The sequence below is a fragment of the Mollisia scopiformis genome, assembly GCF_001500285.1.
Source record: "Mollisia scopiformis unplaced genomic scaffold LY89scaffold_13, whole genome shotgun sequence".
NCBI classification, from domain to species: Eukaryota; Fungi; Ascomycota; class Leotiomycetes; order Helotiales; family Mollisiaceae; genus Mollisia; species Mollisia scopiformis.
The window spans coordinates 1185624-1198903 of NW_017263593.1; the positions used below are offsets into that span (position 1 = coordinate 1185624).

Sequence of the window (13280 nt, forward strand, 5' to 3'; positions counted from 1 at the left end):
GAAAACAAACGATTGAATAAGTAAGAATATTGTTCAAGACATAAAACAAAAGCAAGGAGAAAAACTTCTACATTATTATCCGATGAAACGGGTTTATATATATTGGCAACTCGGTTACTAATCGACGGGAAGTTCGCTTACTCCACAATAGCAAAAAGAAAATCCAAAAAGTCAGACAGGGCCTCGAAGCAAAGTCTACTAGAGTTGAAACAAAAATGCAGCGAAGGATCCGAACTAAAAAAAATAAAAAGATCATCATTTTGCGTCGACCACCACGGGACTCGAACCCGCAACCTCAGTCTTACAACCTTACAGTCGTAGGAGGACCGCGCGCTACCATTGCGCCAAGCTAGAAGGCGAGTTAGCATAGAGTTCTGGGAGTTTTGTCCAGAATGTAACGTACCAGCCTGTGTAGATCAAGTTTAACTTGAACTTTGGCAATGATTCGATAGCATTTTTGGAAAAAGTGCTTATTTAACAACATACGGGCTTTAGCTGCGGGGTCGGGATCAGCCCCGTAAAAGAGTCACATACTCTACTATAATTGGATGTCCACTTTCCAGCAGTCCGAAAGTGGGAAGGTGCAGGATGCATGTGACAGTCACAGGTTTCTATTCGCGCATGACATTCTACTACCTAGGTACCTACCTAGGTATGCTTCACTTTATGACCCAGAATTTGAAGCTATTCAGAACTTATTGTTATAAACGCAGAATTATCCATTTGAGTTGCGGGACGTGAGTTTTGTCCAAAGGAAAGCCACTCACTCCATTTACAAATCCAAACCTTCAGCGACCCCCGTCGCTGGCGCTCGCAACCATACCTAGGTAAATGCGGTGTCCTAGGGAGGAAGTAGAACTCTGAATCACGTTCATCAGTACTGCGGATTCATTCGTGGTGCTATCCAAATCTCGGCCCGCCTAACGAGAACCGGGCGAACATCCCAACCACAATTTCTTATCTTCCCCAAGACTTGAAGCTCCTCCTATTCCATCCCTCCCTTCACCCACCATGGCGTTCTCCATGCACAGTCACTCCGGACAATTCTGTCCGGGCCACGCAAAAGATGTCCTGGAACAGATAATCCAGACCGCCATCGCACGGGGAATGACAACCTTCGGCCTAACCGAACACATGCCACGAGACTCAGAGAAAGATCTATACCCCGAAGAAGTACCTCACTCCTCCCAGAGCCCTCTCCATCTCCATATTAACATTTAATTCTCAGGAAAGTATCGCCCCGCTCGCACCCCGCCACCAAGCCTACCTCCTCGAAGCGCAACGTCTGCGTGAGAAATACGCAGACCAAATCACCCTCCTAATCGGCTTCGAAGGCGAATATATCCGTCCATCCTACGGCCCCTTCATCAAAGAACTAGCAGCCGATCCAGCGGTGGATTATTTCATCGGATCAGTGCATCACGTCCACGAGATCCCCATTGATTACGACAAGAAACTGTATTCCGCCGCGCGAGAAAAAGCGGGAGGAAGCGACGAGAGGTTCTTTGAGGATTATTTCGATTTGCAGTATGAGATGTTGAAGGAGTTGAAGCCGAGGGTGGTGGGGCATTTTGATTTGATTCGGTTGTTGGCTGAGGATCCGGGGCGGGATCTGAGGGATTGGAAGGGGGTTTGGGAGAAGGTGGAGAGGAATTTGAAGGTCATTGTTGAGCAGGGGGGTTTGATGGAGATTAATAGTGCGGGGTTGAGGAAGGGGTTGAAGGAGCCGTATCCGATGAGGTGTGTAGTGGAGAAGTATTTGGAAATGGGTGGGATGTTGACTTTGAGTGATGATAGTCATGGGATTGATCAGGTGGGAACTTGTTATGCGGCTACGATTGGATATATAGAGAGTTTTGGAGTTGTAGATGTTTGGACGCTGGAGGGGAAAGGTGGGGTGAGTACGAAGGAGGTTAAGGTAAAGAAGGTAGCGTTGAAAAGTGTTAGAGAGACTTTTAAGCCATAGATTACACATTAGATACTAGAGTTCCTCTCCTCCAACAACCTGCAATGTAGAGTTTCCCATATCGACACCATTTGAGTCCCCAATATATACACGAACAGTGTTACCATTTCCAGAATCCTTCATATCAGTCCCTTCTCCTTCCCAGACTACGGTAACATTAACCACATTCGCTCCATTTCCCATCACATAAACTTCCACAGTATTATTATTCCCACTCCTTGCCAAAGTGCTATTCAAGCTTCCACCCATAATATTGAGGTTGACGATATCTCTCTTGTGCTCCTCTCCATCTTGAACAGTTCCGTTCTTGGTGTGATTTCCAAACTTCGGTCGAGGCCAACCATGGCCCGAATGATTCGGACGATACGGATCTGTCTTATTGCCTTTCCAACTCGGCCCAGGAACCATCGACGGCTTCGGATTCTGTGTGAAGGTTGGCTCCGCGCCAAGACTGCTACTCGAGGTATGATGACTCGCCACTTTCGTCGGAGCTGCTCCACTTCCCCACTTCGGCTTATCTCCCTTCGAGGTTCCAGGAGTAGGTGCTCTCCAAGGCATTTCCCATCTTCCATAATCACCACCCATCAGAATATCCTCGAACCATCCTTTCCACCCGATATAATCTCTCTTTCCCACTCCTCTCTTCGGTTCTCGATGTGTGGTCAGATTGCTCCCAGTATTCTTCGTATTCCATCCGCCTGTGTTACTTCCAGTGGAATTCAACATATTCTTATTCCCGAAGGTATGGAAGTTAGAAGTATGGCTCGTGTTATCACCCACGGTGATATCGGCGTTTTTGGCATTGTTGACGACTTCGAATTTTGCGTCGTTCTGGGAATTGCAGACTGTGGTACTATTGAAAGTGTTGGAGATGGATATTGTTACGCTGTCGCGGCGGGACAGAGTTCGTGTTAGGATTCTTGGTTGGTATTTGGGAAAGTTGGTCTCTGAGGGAGAGTGAGGTGTCGTGGAGTGTGGGTTGAAAATTCGTAGGATTGAGAGCGCGCGACTGATGAGGGATTTGTTTTGTGGGTTTGAGGGACGATGAGGTGCAGTTGTGTGTGGATTGACTCTCATTGTAGTTTCTGGTTCTGTGAGGGAGCGCGTAGTCCTGACGGTGACACATCGTGGTTGGATAGGATGTAGAGGGTCGACATGATTTTGGATGGGATGAGCAGCGATGGTTTCGTGCTCGACAATGACAGGATGGGTGAGAACAAAAAGTGGCAGGGGAAGTAGGAACAATGCTGTGAGATGCATTTTATCGTGTCGTTGCTGGAAGGAAAAACTGGGGGCTGGTCGTGTCAAGTGTGTCTATCAGACAAGGGATAAGATATCTAAGGAATGTTGCGCGACAGTCGATTACATCAGCGACCACTTAAAGTCGGAGACAGGAGTTGTACAATCAAGTGGGAAAATTCGAAGTTAACAATAAATTGAGGGTGTGTGTGGGGTCACCAACTTCTGCCCTATAGCTACTTTGGGCACAGTGTTCAAGTGTTCCCAGATCACTACTGCTCTATTCGGAAGCACCCTTGAACTATCTGGAGATTCATTGTGCGAACACTTCCCGACGGCGTATCCAAAGAAAAGATAGACTGTCATGACCTTTTTTGCAGTGGGTAAGACAAGGATGGCGGGCTCTAATATAGTGTCCGACCAACATCGAGGTCTCTGGACGTGGAGCCTATTTACTAGTCTACGCGAGAAATATTTTGACGTCGAAAATTTAAACCCAATCCAGACAGTGGAAGAAAGACTGTGGCCGGCACTCCAGTCCTTGAGCAGGAGATAAGAATGCGGACTAGCTGTCATCAAGACTTATGGAACGAGGCTATGACGCATCTGTTTCGATAATGCGCAGAAAAATAGTTAAAATATTTCATATTCTCAGAGTATTGCGGGCAGAAGACTCGGCATGGAGAGTGTTGCAGAGATATTTTGAAAACATTGGGTAGCTCGGAGGCGATTAAAAGAGAGCGATGAGTGTATTGTAAAGAGGAGACGACCAACTGATTTTAGAGCATCGTAGTCTCATTGACGAGCTCATCGATCACTTCAATATCTAGGCTTGCAATCTGAAAGCATCCGACTAGACTGAGGTAAGACTTTGAGCCTCGTGGCGACGCGCAACAAACTCGATTTATGCTATCCAATCTTTGGTATGTTGCACATCTATCCCGCTTTCAAACATGTAGCTGCCGTCTTCCCGCTTGTCGAACCCAACGAACATGATCTGTTCTTTGCATGGCATCTATCCCGCTGTCAATCTCCTTGGAGTGTAGTCAAACTCCACTTTCGCATGGTCAGACATGGTATGTTGCATATCGACTCCCGCTGTCAAATTCCCTTAGCATAGAAATAGCTGTGTTCGATCTGGTATGCTGCACATCGACTCCCGCTGTCAAACTCGTAGTGTATGCTGCAGCATGGAAGAGGGCAGCGGAGATGTCTCCGTCGAGATCGCTTCGAGAGGTCGCCGTTTATCATCGTGAATAACGATGGCATCATCGTCCAAAGGGACTTTATGCTTCCTACGTGTAGTGTAGCTTCGGAGTGCACAGGACCATCCTAGCCTTCGAGCCAAGTCTTTCGAAAACGGCATAGGGTTTGTTGTGAGTGTAGCATTTTGGCGAGATGCAGGAATCGGGCGGCAGGATATTCCTTTCACCAGCTAGCTTTTGAGTCGCGGGTTATGAATGATAGCACGATACTGAATGGAGAACAGTTCGTTCTCTCAAGTAGATCTTACCTTTTCGGTAGTATACTACTCAGATGAGTTTAAGCGGAGTGTAGCTATAAAAAGTACACCGACACTCATGGAGAATAATTAACACGATGTTCTATGGTACCGGACTCCTCGATAGTATGAAGTGCAGGGGTTGTGCGATGTGCAGCAAACCAGCCTCCCACGACACTGGTTGAGCATGGATGCAATTCATCCTGGAGGGGTATATCATAGGTTGTGCTCAGCTCCACTTAGCCATGTGAGGCTCACCTAGTGCAAAGTATCCTGGCAGCGAGCTGAGAACTAGCAACTTGGCTAAAAAGTGACAGGGGGTGTGCGATGTGCAGCAAAACAATTTTCACACCTCTGGGAGATCCAAACAGGAATGGTGACGGGAACTATGATGTTTGACGCATCGCAAATCGTGGTGAACTGTGTGTGTTAGTGTAGTTTGAGATGATAGTCCATAGAGTAGGCTCAAAGGCAAAACCACACTATTCTAGCTTTTATAGAAAAAGAGCCTTATCTATAACAAAAATGATTTCGAGATCGGGAAAAAGGTAAAAGATCGAAATATCGATATGCAACAAAGAATATCAAAGACAAGTAAATTGTGTCTGCTCGTGCAGTTTGAGATGACGGTCCACTAAGCAGGCTCCTAGATAGAACCACACTATCGTAGCTCCCAGAAAACAAGAGTCTCACACACAACAAAATTGTCTCAAGATCGGGAAAACGGTAGAACATCGAAACAGCGATATGCAACAAAGAGTTTTAAAAGTAGAATATGGTATAGTGTAAATATGGAGGGAATGGTGCTTACTGGTTTGAGATTATAGTCCACAGAGCAGGCTCAAAGGCAAAACCACACCATCGTAGCTCCCATGGAAGAAGAGCCTCACCCACAATAACAATGTGTCGAGATCGGTAAAAAGGTAGAAGATGGGATCGGCGACATGCAACAAAGGATCTCAAAGGCAGAATATGGTATGGTGTGGTCATTGAGCGTGGTGCCCGTTTTTGGCTCGCACATAAAACGATACCCAATGTGCACCTCACGACATCAAAAAATTGTCTCGAGAACGGTAAAAAGGTAGAAGATGGAAATAGCGATATGCAACAAAGAATCTCGAAGGCAAAACGTGGTATGGTGTGACCATTGGAAGGTGTGGAACCCTTTTTGGCTCGGCCATAAAACGATATCCGGAGGCTCTAAGGATCAATGTACACCTCACTCACAACAATAGCTGCCTCGAGACCGGGAAAAAGGCAAAAGATCGACATCGCGACATGCAACAGAGAGCCTCAAAGACAGAATATGGTATGGTGTGGTCATTGGAAGGAAGATAATCATAGTATGCGCGGGATCCCACACTATTCATCCAGAAGAAGCGCTGCAAGTTGGCCGAATGATCGTAATAGCTGTTCGATGTCGTAGTCTCGCAGACTTGGGAAGGTGCCATGCTTCTGAGATGCTCCTGCTGTTTGTTTTCCCTCTCCTCTACTCCTCTGTCTAGTCGTCGCGGTATTTGCCGAGACGCACTTTCTATCTGTCTCTTCCTCCACTCTGGGCAATCTCTCTCAGTCTTCCTGCTGGAAATCCTGCGCAAAATTTCCTGTTCATTCCAACATTTCGCCCGACCCACACCCAGGAGTATTGAGATTCGATCCGCCCGACACGATAGTTTGTCTCATATCTGCACACCCTCTAGCCACTTCAGTGTATCGGCTACCGTACTCCTCGCATCATCAAGCGTTGGTGAGCAAAGCACTCGTTGTGCTAAAAAGCGGCATGAATGCAAAGCTAGGGCTGATATCTTTGGTAGCTAAACAGGTGGTGCGAAGTGTAGCATTCGAACCAGGAATTTTCTAGGACTTCGATAGTCTCCAAGTAAGGATACGAAGTTTCGTAGTCGCTCGTCGAGGTGGTATAAAATTCAAGCTAAAATATATCGTTTTGTCGTCTTGCAGGACAGAGCCCGTCGATATTTGGAAGTTTCCTCCGGTCGCTTCCACTAGAGAGGCGCGCATACGGAGTCATTGCATCTATCCTTTGTGACGAGTAGGACTCGAACAGCAGTTCCACCACGTCCGAATCTTCGAGGAAGGTGCAGGGGTAGTTGCGATGTGCAACATTCGAGCTTAGAGCTGGCGGACTTGGGGCGGACTGCTCATGGCATGGTACAAGATCCGATCTGCTGTCGTTCTTGTCGATACCTTGGATAAACCTGACTTGGGATGGCAATAAGAAAAGCGCTGGCACCAAGTATAAGTCCGCAAGGAAGGTGCAAGGGTGGTTGCGATGTGCAACAATTCTTCAGCTTTTTCTATGACGTCCAGTGGTCTCTGAGCTAGGACTTGACTGAGATAGGGTGAAAGCATGGACTAATTCGTGATTTCGACAGCATTATCATTTCTCGCACAGATGGACAGGGTAAAGAGGAGGCTATATCTGTCGGGTATGCTTCGGATTTGCCATCTCCGTCGATGAAAGCAGAACTTCGAAGTGCTCAGACGAGAAATGTCCCGACACAATACATGAGCTGCCATCGACTACCACAGCCATGATTGAATCTGGTCTCCAGTTTCCACAATGAGGAACGGTACAAGGGTTCTCCGATGTGCAGCAACGAGTTGGCAGTATCAATAGTGGTACGCAAGGTCCCTTGCCTTGCGCTCAATTGGGATGCAAGAATGCCCCGCTCAATATTCGGCCATGGCGTCGCAACGCCTAAGAAGCAGAGGCGGGATCTCAGTCTTTGACAGGGTATCTCAGATGTGCAACAAAAAATCAAGTTGATCGAATAGCGACAAGCTATATTCCCGAAAATCAAGCTTGACCGAGGTCGATGTCAGGATAGAGCCTTGCTCAAACCTGACCCTCCCGGCATGGCCGAAACTTCGACAAGGAAAACATTGGAGACCAAAAGTTGCAGGGTAGATCAGATGTGCAACAAATGTTCAAAATGGTGGAAAGCAGAGGCTTTTGTGTTGCTCGACTTGGGGGGCTTGTTCGACTGGGATGGCGCAAAAAAGTTGACCTGTGAAACGTTACCAGTTGGCTGATGGTATGCGCAGGGATTGGAAGCCTTGTCGTGATCTGAGCGAGCAATACTGGACCACGCTATACCATGGGCTTGTTTGCATCAACGCCGTCAAGGCTTTGTCATTCTGCGAATGCGGGCTATGAACCGCCCCCGGTTTCTGCGCTTTGAAGGCGGGAGACGCGCTGGCCGCCTGGGAATGGATGAGCGCTGGGTTGGACGAAGGAGGGCGAGTCAGGAAAAGCATGGGGTTTGAGTCGATGCTGTCCTCAACTGTCTGACATTTGACCGGGGAATAGGATAATATCTGACTCGTCCAGGCACTTATGACTGTGTCTAGCATGGAGAGCATGTCGTTGGATTTGACAACATTCCTCCAGCATCATAATCCCTCCACTGGTCATAGTGTGTGGATCACGTGGCCCGCCCCCAACCTCGGTCATCAATTTTTCCGGTCCTTCTCGGCTCAAGCCGATACTATTTTGGTCCAGATGTCATTTGCCTAAGACATATCTCAACAGCGTGCTTGTGGAACTTGTTCTTCTTGCTCTGACACTTTTTGAGCATGCTTCATCATGTTTGACGCCTGCATTTCATGCTGAAAGTCGACGACATCCACACCATAGCAGACAATGGTTGCTATTGTTCAACCCCACTATGACTCTTGTAGTATGAAACCTTTCTTGGCAACTGATTATATGAGAGTGTATTCTCTTCTTTTATCTTTAGAGGCTCCTTCTACGACTTTGAGATCGGAGGTAGACTTCCTATCTCTCACATGTATTCAACAAGCACATAGCCAGCGGACGATGACAGGGAATTGTCCCAACTCAGAGCCATACCATGTCAGATGACACAATCACCAAGCTTTGAGAGCGTCCTATTGTTGTTAAACTCGTAATGATTGTTATGGAAAGTCCATCCGGAAACCGGGTTGGATAATACACATGAGCTCTCATTCGCGTTCGAGCCTTTGCATTCCTTGATACTTTCTGACTTTTGTTCTTCGAGTGCTACCATCATCAGGTCAGATTTGTCTTTTATCCAGCAAGTCCCACGGAATAATGCAAGTATGAGGTTATCCATGAGGGTTTCCACTGAATCAGTGAAGAGAAGTGGGCCCAATGCTTGGTTAACGTAGAAATCGTACGTTTCTTTTTCTAAGACATCCTTTCTCCAACTTCTTCGATTTCATCCCACCGCAAACGTCTTTCATTGTTATACAAACGACCATCCATTATAAATTCACGTACTCAAGGCCCAATGTCTTCCTCAATCCCTTCGCAAGATCACTGGTATCACGTGAAGGTAAGGTTATCATCGGCCCCCTGTTATCGTGATAAGAAAATTTGGGCGAAATCGGCGGGTCGATCTCGACCTTGTGCATGCACGACATCAATTGACCCGCAGAGTCTTCAAAATCTTTGCGGGCACGCAATTCTCTTCGACCGACCTCTACATTGACCTGAGACCATTATAAGGTCAATGGTCTCATAATGACTCCAAAAGCTCCTCCACTGGAGCTTCCAGGTCAGAACGACACGTCCAAGACTATGACTCCAATCCAGCAAGTTGCTCAAGCTCCATTGCAGGAATCTCGCAGTTGGAATACAAAGAACCTCGGACTCCGGTTGGCCTCTGACTTTGTTTCTGGCTTCTGCGCAGCTTCTCTGGTAGCTCCAATTATCACTGTCATAGACAAGTAAGTCTTTCACCCTTCACTGTCTACCCCGCTAACATACACTGCAGAGGTATTATGCAGAATGCCTCTGGTCAAGCAAGCCTCAAGAACTCCTTAAAGACATCCTTCACTACCTTCCTCCTCCGACCTCACAACATTGTGTTCTCCAAGCCCTTCGCCCTCATCTGCATGCTGTACGGCGGCACATACCTGACAGCAAATACCCTCGATACGCTCACATCCACAACCCAAAACAAGCCTGCTTCGCACGTCACCAGTGGCACTGCCAAATTTGCAGCTTCATCAACAGCAAATGTTGGCCTCTGCCTCTTCAAAGACCAAGCCTTTGCTCGCATGTTCGGTTCTGGAGGACCACCTCGACCTGTACCACTCCCATCTTATTTCCTCTTTACTTTCCGAGATTGTCTCACCATATTTGCCTCGTTCAACGTTCCACCACTTCTTGGTCCTGTTATTACACGAAACATGAGCGAGGAGTTCTCAAAAGCAGTTAGTGGGCAGACGGTTGCGCAATTCGTTGCTCCGGCTTCGGTCCAAATTATCAGCACGCCGATGCATCTGCTTGGTTTAGATCTCTATAATCGGGGCGGAAAGCTGGATTGGAACGATCGGTGGGCCATTGTTAAGAAGAACTGGGCAGTGAGTGCTGTGGCGAGGATGTGCAGAATCATCCCGGCATTTGGTGTTGGTGGAGTGATCAACGGCAAGCTGAGGAAGAATCTGATGAGCAGGTTGGAGTGAAGCATGGATGGTGATGATACCCAGATATACACTATCGAAGAGCGAGCGATGAAGATGGAGAATTGAAAAGAAATGGGGCCATGGCTAGAAGATGGAATTATTTCACGGCGTCATCAGGCGTTATTGGAAAATTCGGATTTTCCGAGAGAAGGGGCATATTGAAGGCGTTTCCACAACATACAAAGAGGAGTTCATTCAAGAGATGACGCTAGTATTTTGAAAACGGATCGACCTTGCTTCACAGCATTTCAAAACCTCCATCGCGATTCCTATCTTAGTCCTTCTTTACAAATGTTCCTGGAACTTGGATCTGCGAGTCCCTGAATCAGCGTGTCCCACGATCTTTGGCTGCTCTTGTTTTGTCAGGGCCCTGTTCTCAGATGTCGACTTCTGCATCTCCATCCTTTTGGTCTCTGGCCTTTTGTTCTCCTCGAGCTTGGATTTGCGATGCCCAGCACCAGTGTGCCCTTGAAGCCTTGGTTTCTCCTCTCTTTTCGATGTTCGGTACTCAGACATCGGCCTCTGAATTCTTATCCTTTCCGTCTCTGGCCTTTTAATTTTAGGCTTTGGAAAGACTTCGCAATCCTCGCAGCTCCATACTCCGCATCGTTGGCAGAAGGCAAATTGGAGAGGATTCTTCTTGTGGCACTAATGGATATCAGTCTATGGAATATCTCAGTGAGGATACTTGGTCACTGGTTGATCAGATGTCACTCCATCGCCTTCTTGGCAGCATTTCCAGTATTCTGTTAGCTCGGGGTCTACCATTCTGCTCAAGGGCCAAGGTCTGAGTTGGTGGTTGGTTGCGTGTCCGATTGCTGAAACATCTCAAACGTTGGGAGCATTTTCCGAGATTATGTACCTTCTTTGCGATGTTATTCATTGTAAGCTTTGAGATTCACGGGCATTCATGATTGTTGTGGTATGAGCCATATGTCTGAGTTCTTTCTTTTCATTCAAATAACCCAATTTTCGAGAAATCCTCTCTCGCCTTACACACCTCATTTTCCCTTAAATTCTCCATCCAACAAACACAGGTTCATGCCCATGTATTCGACAGCCTTTACAATTTGCGTGCGAACATCGCTGACAGCTCGCATCTTCGAGATGATTTTTCTTTCCGCACTGCAACAAATCAGCAACCCATCATTCCCCCACAGATTTCAAAGCACGTACAAAGGCCTCCGGAACAACACCATTATGTTGCACACAGCATACCCAATAATCAGTTGGATCCGAACTCACGATACTGGTTGAGCGAGACGTAGGCTGCCGTAAGCTAGAGGATGAGAATGAGAATGAGGAGAGCGCGCGTTGGAGATAGGCTCTTGGATTTTGTTCTGCCATTTTTTGTGACTAGAACTTCCCCTTTGAACGACACTTCACCATTCAATCATCACATTTCATGTTCCACAAAGTTCGGGGTGCTGAAATACCATCTATCCCTTATTCATATGGTGCCAAGAAAGTGGCGGCATCTAGATCTTACTGTATCGCAGATCCGATAGTTTTCAGAGTTCTAGATTTATTTCCCGCTCTCACGTACACAATCCATCTCATAGGGCACTTCGCACTAAATCAGACATAAACCTTGCTAATATCGGTCACAAAACTACCATTATTGGCAAACCCTGTCTATGTGTACACCAACCAAGCCATCCACTCTTTCCTCATAGATCGCGATCACTGTCGAAACATTGTTCGCACCGTTCATGGCTGCAGGGTCTATTTGCTCTACCCTTACAAGCTTTATCCTTCCAAGCATTCTTCACAAGACACTAAGACAGGAGTCAGTATTCTTCTAGCCAAAGATGGGTGGTGGGCTTACGGGAGACTTGTTCATAGCGTTTGGTGGTGGTTTGTGACACAGCCAATATCTTTCTGTACTATCTCGTTCGTACTTTGGTCTCAATGTCTCAGGCATTTTGTTGTTAATGTATGAAATTTTGGTCTTGATGAAGATGTCGTTTGATGGTTGGTAGTTCATTCGATTTGGAGAGGAGAGGAGCAACTGCTTTCTAATATAGACTTTGGGATATCGCATCCAGTCATAACAGAAACTGATTCTATCTCATGGCTAGTCACCAAGTAGCTCTTCTTGAGAAGTTCCATGACTGTTGCGAACAATGCTACGAGTGGATCACATGATCGTCAAAGTCTTGTTCGCCAGAAGTTCGGATTCGAGTTTAGCTCAACAAGGTCAAGATCTCTTAGAATATACCACAAAGTATTCGCACAGTTATTTTCCCAGCAGTTGCGCTCTCCATTGCGTCTTTCGATATCAACCAGGTTGTCCACAAAGAACCAAGCAGCAACCATGTCCGACAGCAGCTCATCAACAGCAACTCAAGAATCCTCAGCGCCAAAATGGCTCACTCGTTCCAATTCATCTATGATGAATCTTCTCAACAACTACTTCGAGGACAAAGAGCAACCAAGACCATCAAATCTATATCGTTTCTACTGGCTCTGCTGTCATCATCCAAAAAGCACCCTTCTATCTTCTCCTGTACGTATCTTCAGCATTGTCACTGTTGAAGCTGAAGCTGAGTATCAACAGTCGAAAATTCAATGCTTGCTCAGAAACCATTTGATGGATTCTCAATGCGGAAGGTGCGCACATAAAATCTGCCCATCGTGCAAGAGGATTGCGCAGCAGGAAAGTGCGGATATGGGAGTTGGTGAGCAGGATTTGGCCGAAGTGCTTGAGACTGCGGATGCTAGGTCATCTAGTTGACGCAAGTCACTTCTGTCTTCGGTGATCCAGTTCTTTGGTCTACGGGCTTGACTTCATTGCAATTCTTTGCCGATGGTTATCATTTCGCTTATGACACCGCCAAATGTTCTGCATTTGACGCTGATCCGACGGAAACTTTGAAGTAGCCTTGGCGCTCCATCTCTCTACATGGATTTGGCGAAGGTAGCTCCAATGCCTGCACATGTCAAGGGAGCAACTAAACCCCGAGCACATCATCTCTCTTTATTTCTCTAAGCTCCAATCGGATCAGTTCGCAGTTATGCTCCAGAGGACGATCTATTCGAGAATGAAGCAGCAGCAAGAAGAGGTCAATCCTCCAAGGACAGTCAAGTCTGAAGGAC

The 13280-nt window shown here is 46.9% G+C and overlaps 5 protein-coding genes and 1 pseudogene across 6 annotated transcripts; 3 read left to right on the forward strand and 3 right to left on the reverse strand.

The window, feature by feature from the left end:
- Positions 1 to 266: 266 nt before the first annotated feature.
- LY89DRAFT_t36 lies at positions 267 to 354 on the reverse strand (annotated as a pseudogene). The gene has a single exon. The product of its transcript is annotated as a tRNA-OTHER (tRNA).
- Positions 355 to 647: 293 nt separating this feature from the next.
- LY89DRAFT_647218 (histidinol phosphate phosphatase H) lies at positions 648 to 2299 on the forward strand. Its single transcript, XM_018211948.1, has 2 exons — positions 648 to 1173; positions 1229 to 2299. Exons 1-2 carry the CDS (start codon positions 1012 to 1014, stop codon positions 1964 to 1966), a joined length of 900 nt encoding a protein of 299 aa, XP_018070917.1. The 5' UTR covers positions 648 to 1011; the 3' UTR covers positions 1967 to 2299.
- Positions 1982 to 3226, reverse strand: LY89DRAFT_734661 (uncharacterized protein; the record flags this gene model as incomplete). The annotated part of the gene is made up of 1 exon (XM_018219928.1): positions 1982 to 3226. One exon carries the CDS (start codon positions 3224 to 3226, stop codon positions 1982 to 1984), a length of 1245 nt encoding a protein of 414 aa, XP_018070918.1.
- Positions 3227 to 9135: 5909 nt separating this feature from the next.
- LY89DRAFT_87118 (uncharacterized protein) lies at positions 9136 to 10405 on the forward strand. The gene is made up of 2 exons (XM_018223474.1): positions 9136 to 9440; positions 9490 to 10405. Exon 2 carries the CDS (start codon positions 9495 to 9497, stop codon positions 10179 to 10181), a length of 687 nt encoding a protein of 228 aa, XP_018070919.1. The 5' UTR covers positions 9136 to 9440; positions 9490 to 9494; the 3' UTR covers positions 10182 to 10405.
- A 61-nt stretch (positions 10406 to 10466) lies between these two features.
- LY89DRAFT_670063 (uncharacterized protein) lies at positions 10467 to 11064 on the reverse strand (the record flags this gene model as incomplete). The annotated part of the gene is made up of 2 exons (XM_018213142.1): positions 10467 to 10829; positions 11044 to 11064. The coding sequence occupies 2 exons, from the start codon at positions 11062 to 11064 to the stop codon at positions 10467 to 10469; spliced, it is 384 nt and encodes a 127-aa protein (XP_018070920.1).
- Positions 11065 to 11865: 801 nt separating this feature from the next.
- LY89DRAFT_87094 (uncharacterized protein) lies at positions 11866 to 13019 on the forward strand. The gene is made up of 2 exons (XM_018223473.1): positions 11866 to 12690; positions 12742 to 13019. The coding sequence occupies exons 1-2, from the start codon at positions 12292 to 12294 to the stop codon at positions 12916 to 12918; spliced, it is 576 nt and encodes a 191-aa protein (XP_018070921.1). The 5' UTR covers positions 11866 to 12291; the 3' UTR covers positions 12919 to 13019.
- Positions 13020 to 13280: the final 261 nt, after the last annotated feature.

What these genes read in the sequence shown, in the direction of transcription:
- LY89DRAFT_87118 (XM_018223474.1), top strand. Translation starts at nt 9,495, where the DNA reads ATGCAGAATGCCTCTGGTCAAGCAAGCCTCAAGAACTCCTTAAAGACA.
- LY89DRAFT_647218 (XM_018211948.1), top strand. Translation starts at nt 1,012, where the DNA reads ATGGCGTTCTCCATGCACAGTCACTCCGGACAATTCTGTCCGGGCCAC. An exon ending in AAGATCTATACCCCGAAGAA is followed by an intron (nt 1,174 to 1,228) that starts GTACCTCACTCC and finishes TTTAATTCTCAG; the next exon opens with GAAAGTATCGCCCCGCTCGC.
- LY89DRAFT_87094 (XM_018223473.1), top strand. Translation starts at nt 12,292, where the DNA reads ATGACTGTTGCGAACAATGCTACGAGTGGATCACATGATCGTCAAAGT. An exon ending in GCACCCTTCTATCTTCTCCT is followed by an intron (nt 12,691 to 12,741) that starts GTACGTATCTTC and finishes GAGTATCAACAG; the next exon opens with TCGAAAATTCAATGCTTGCT.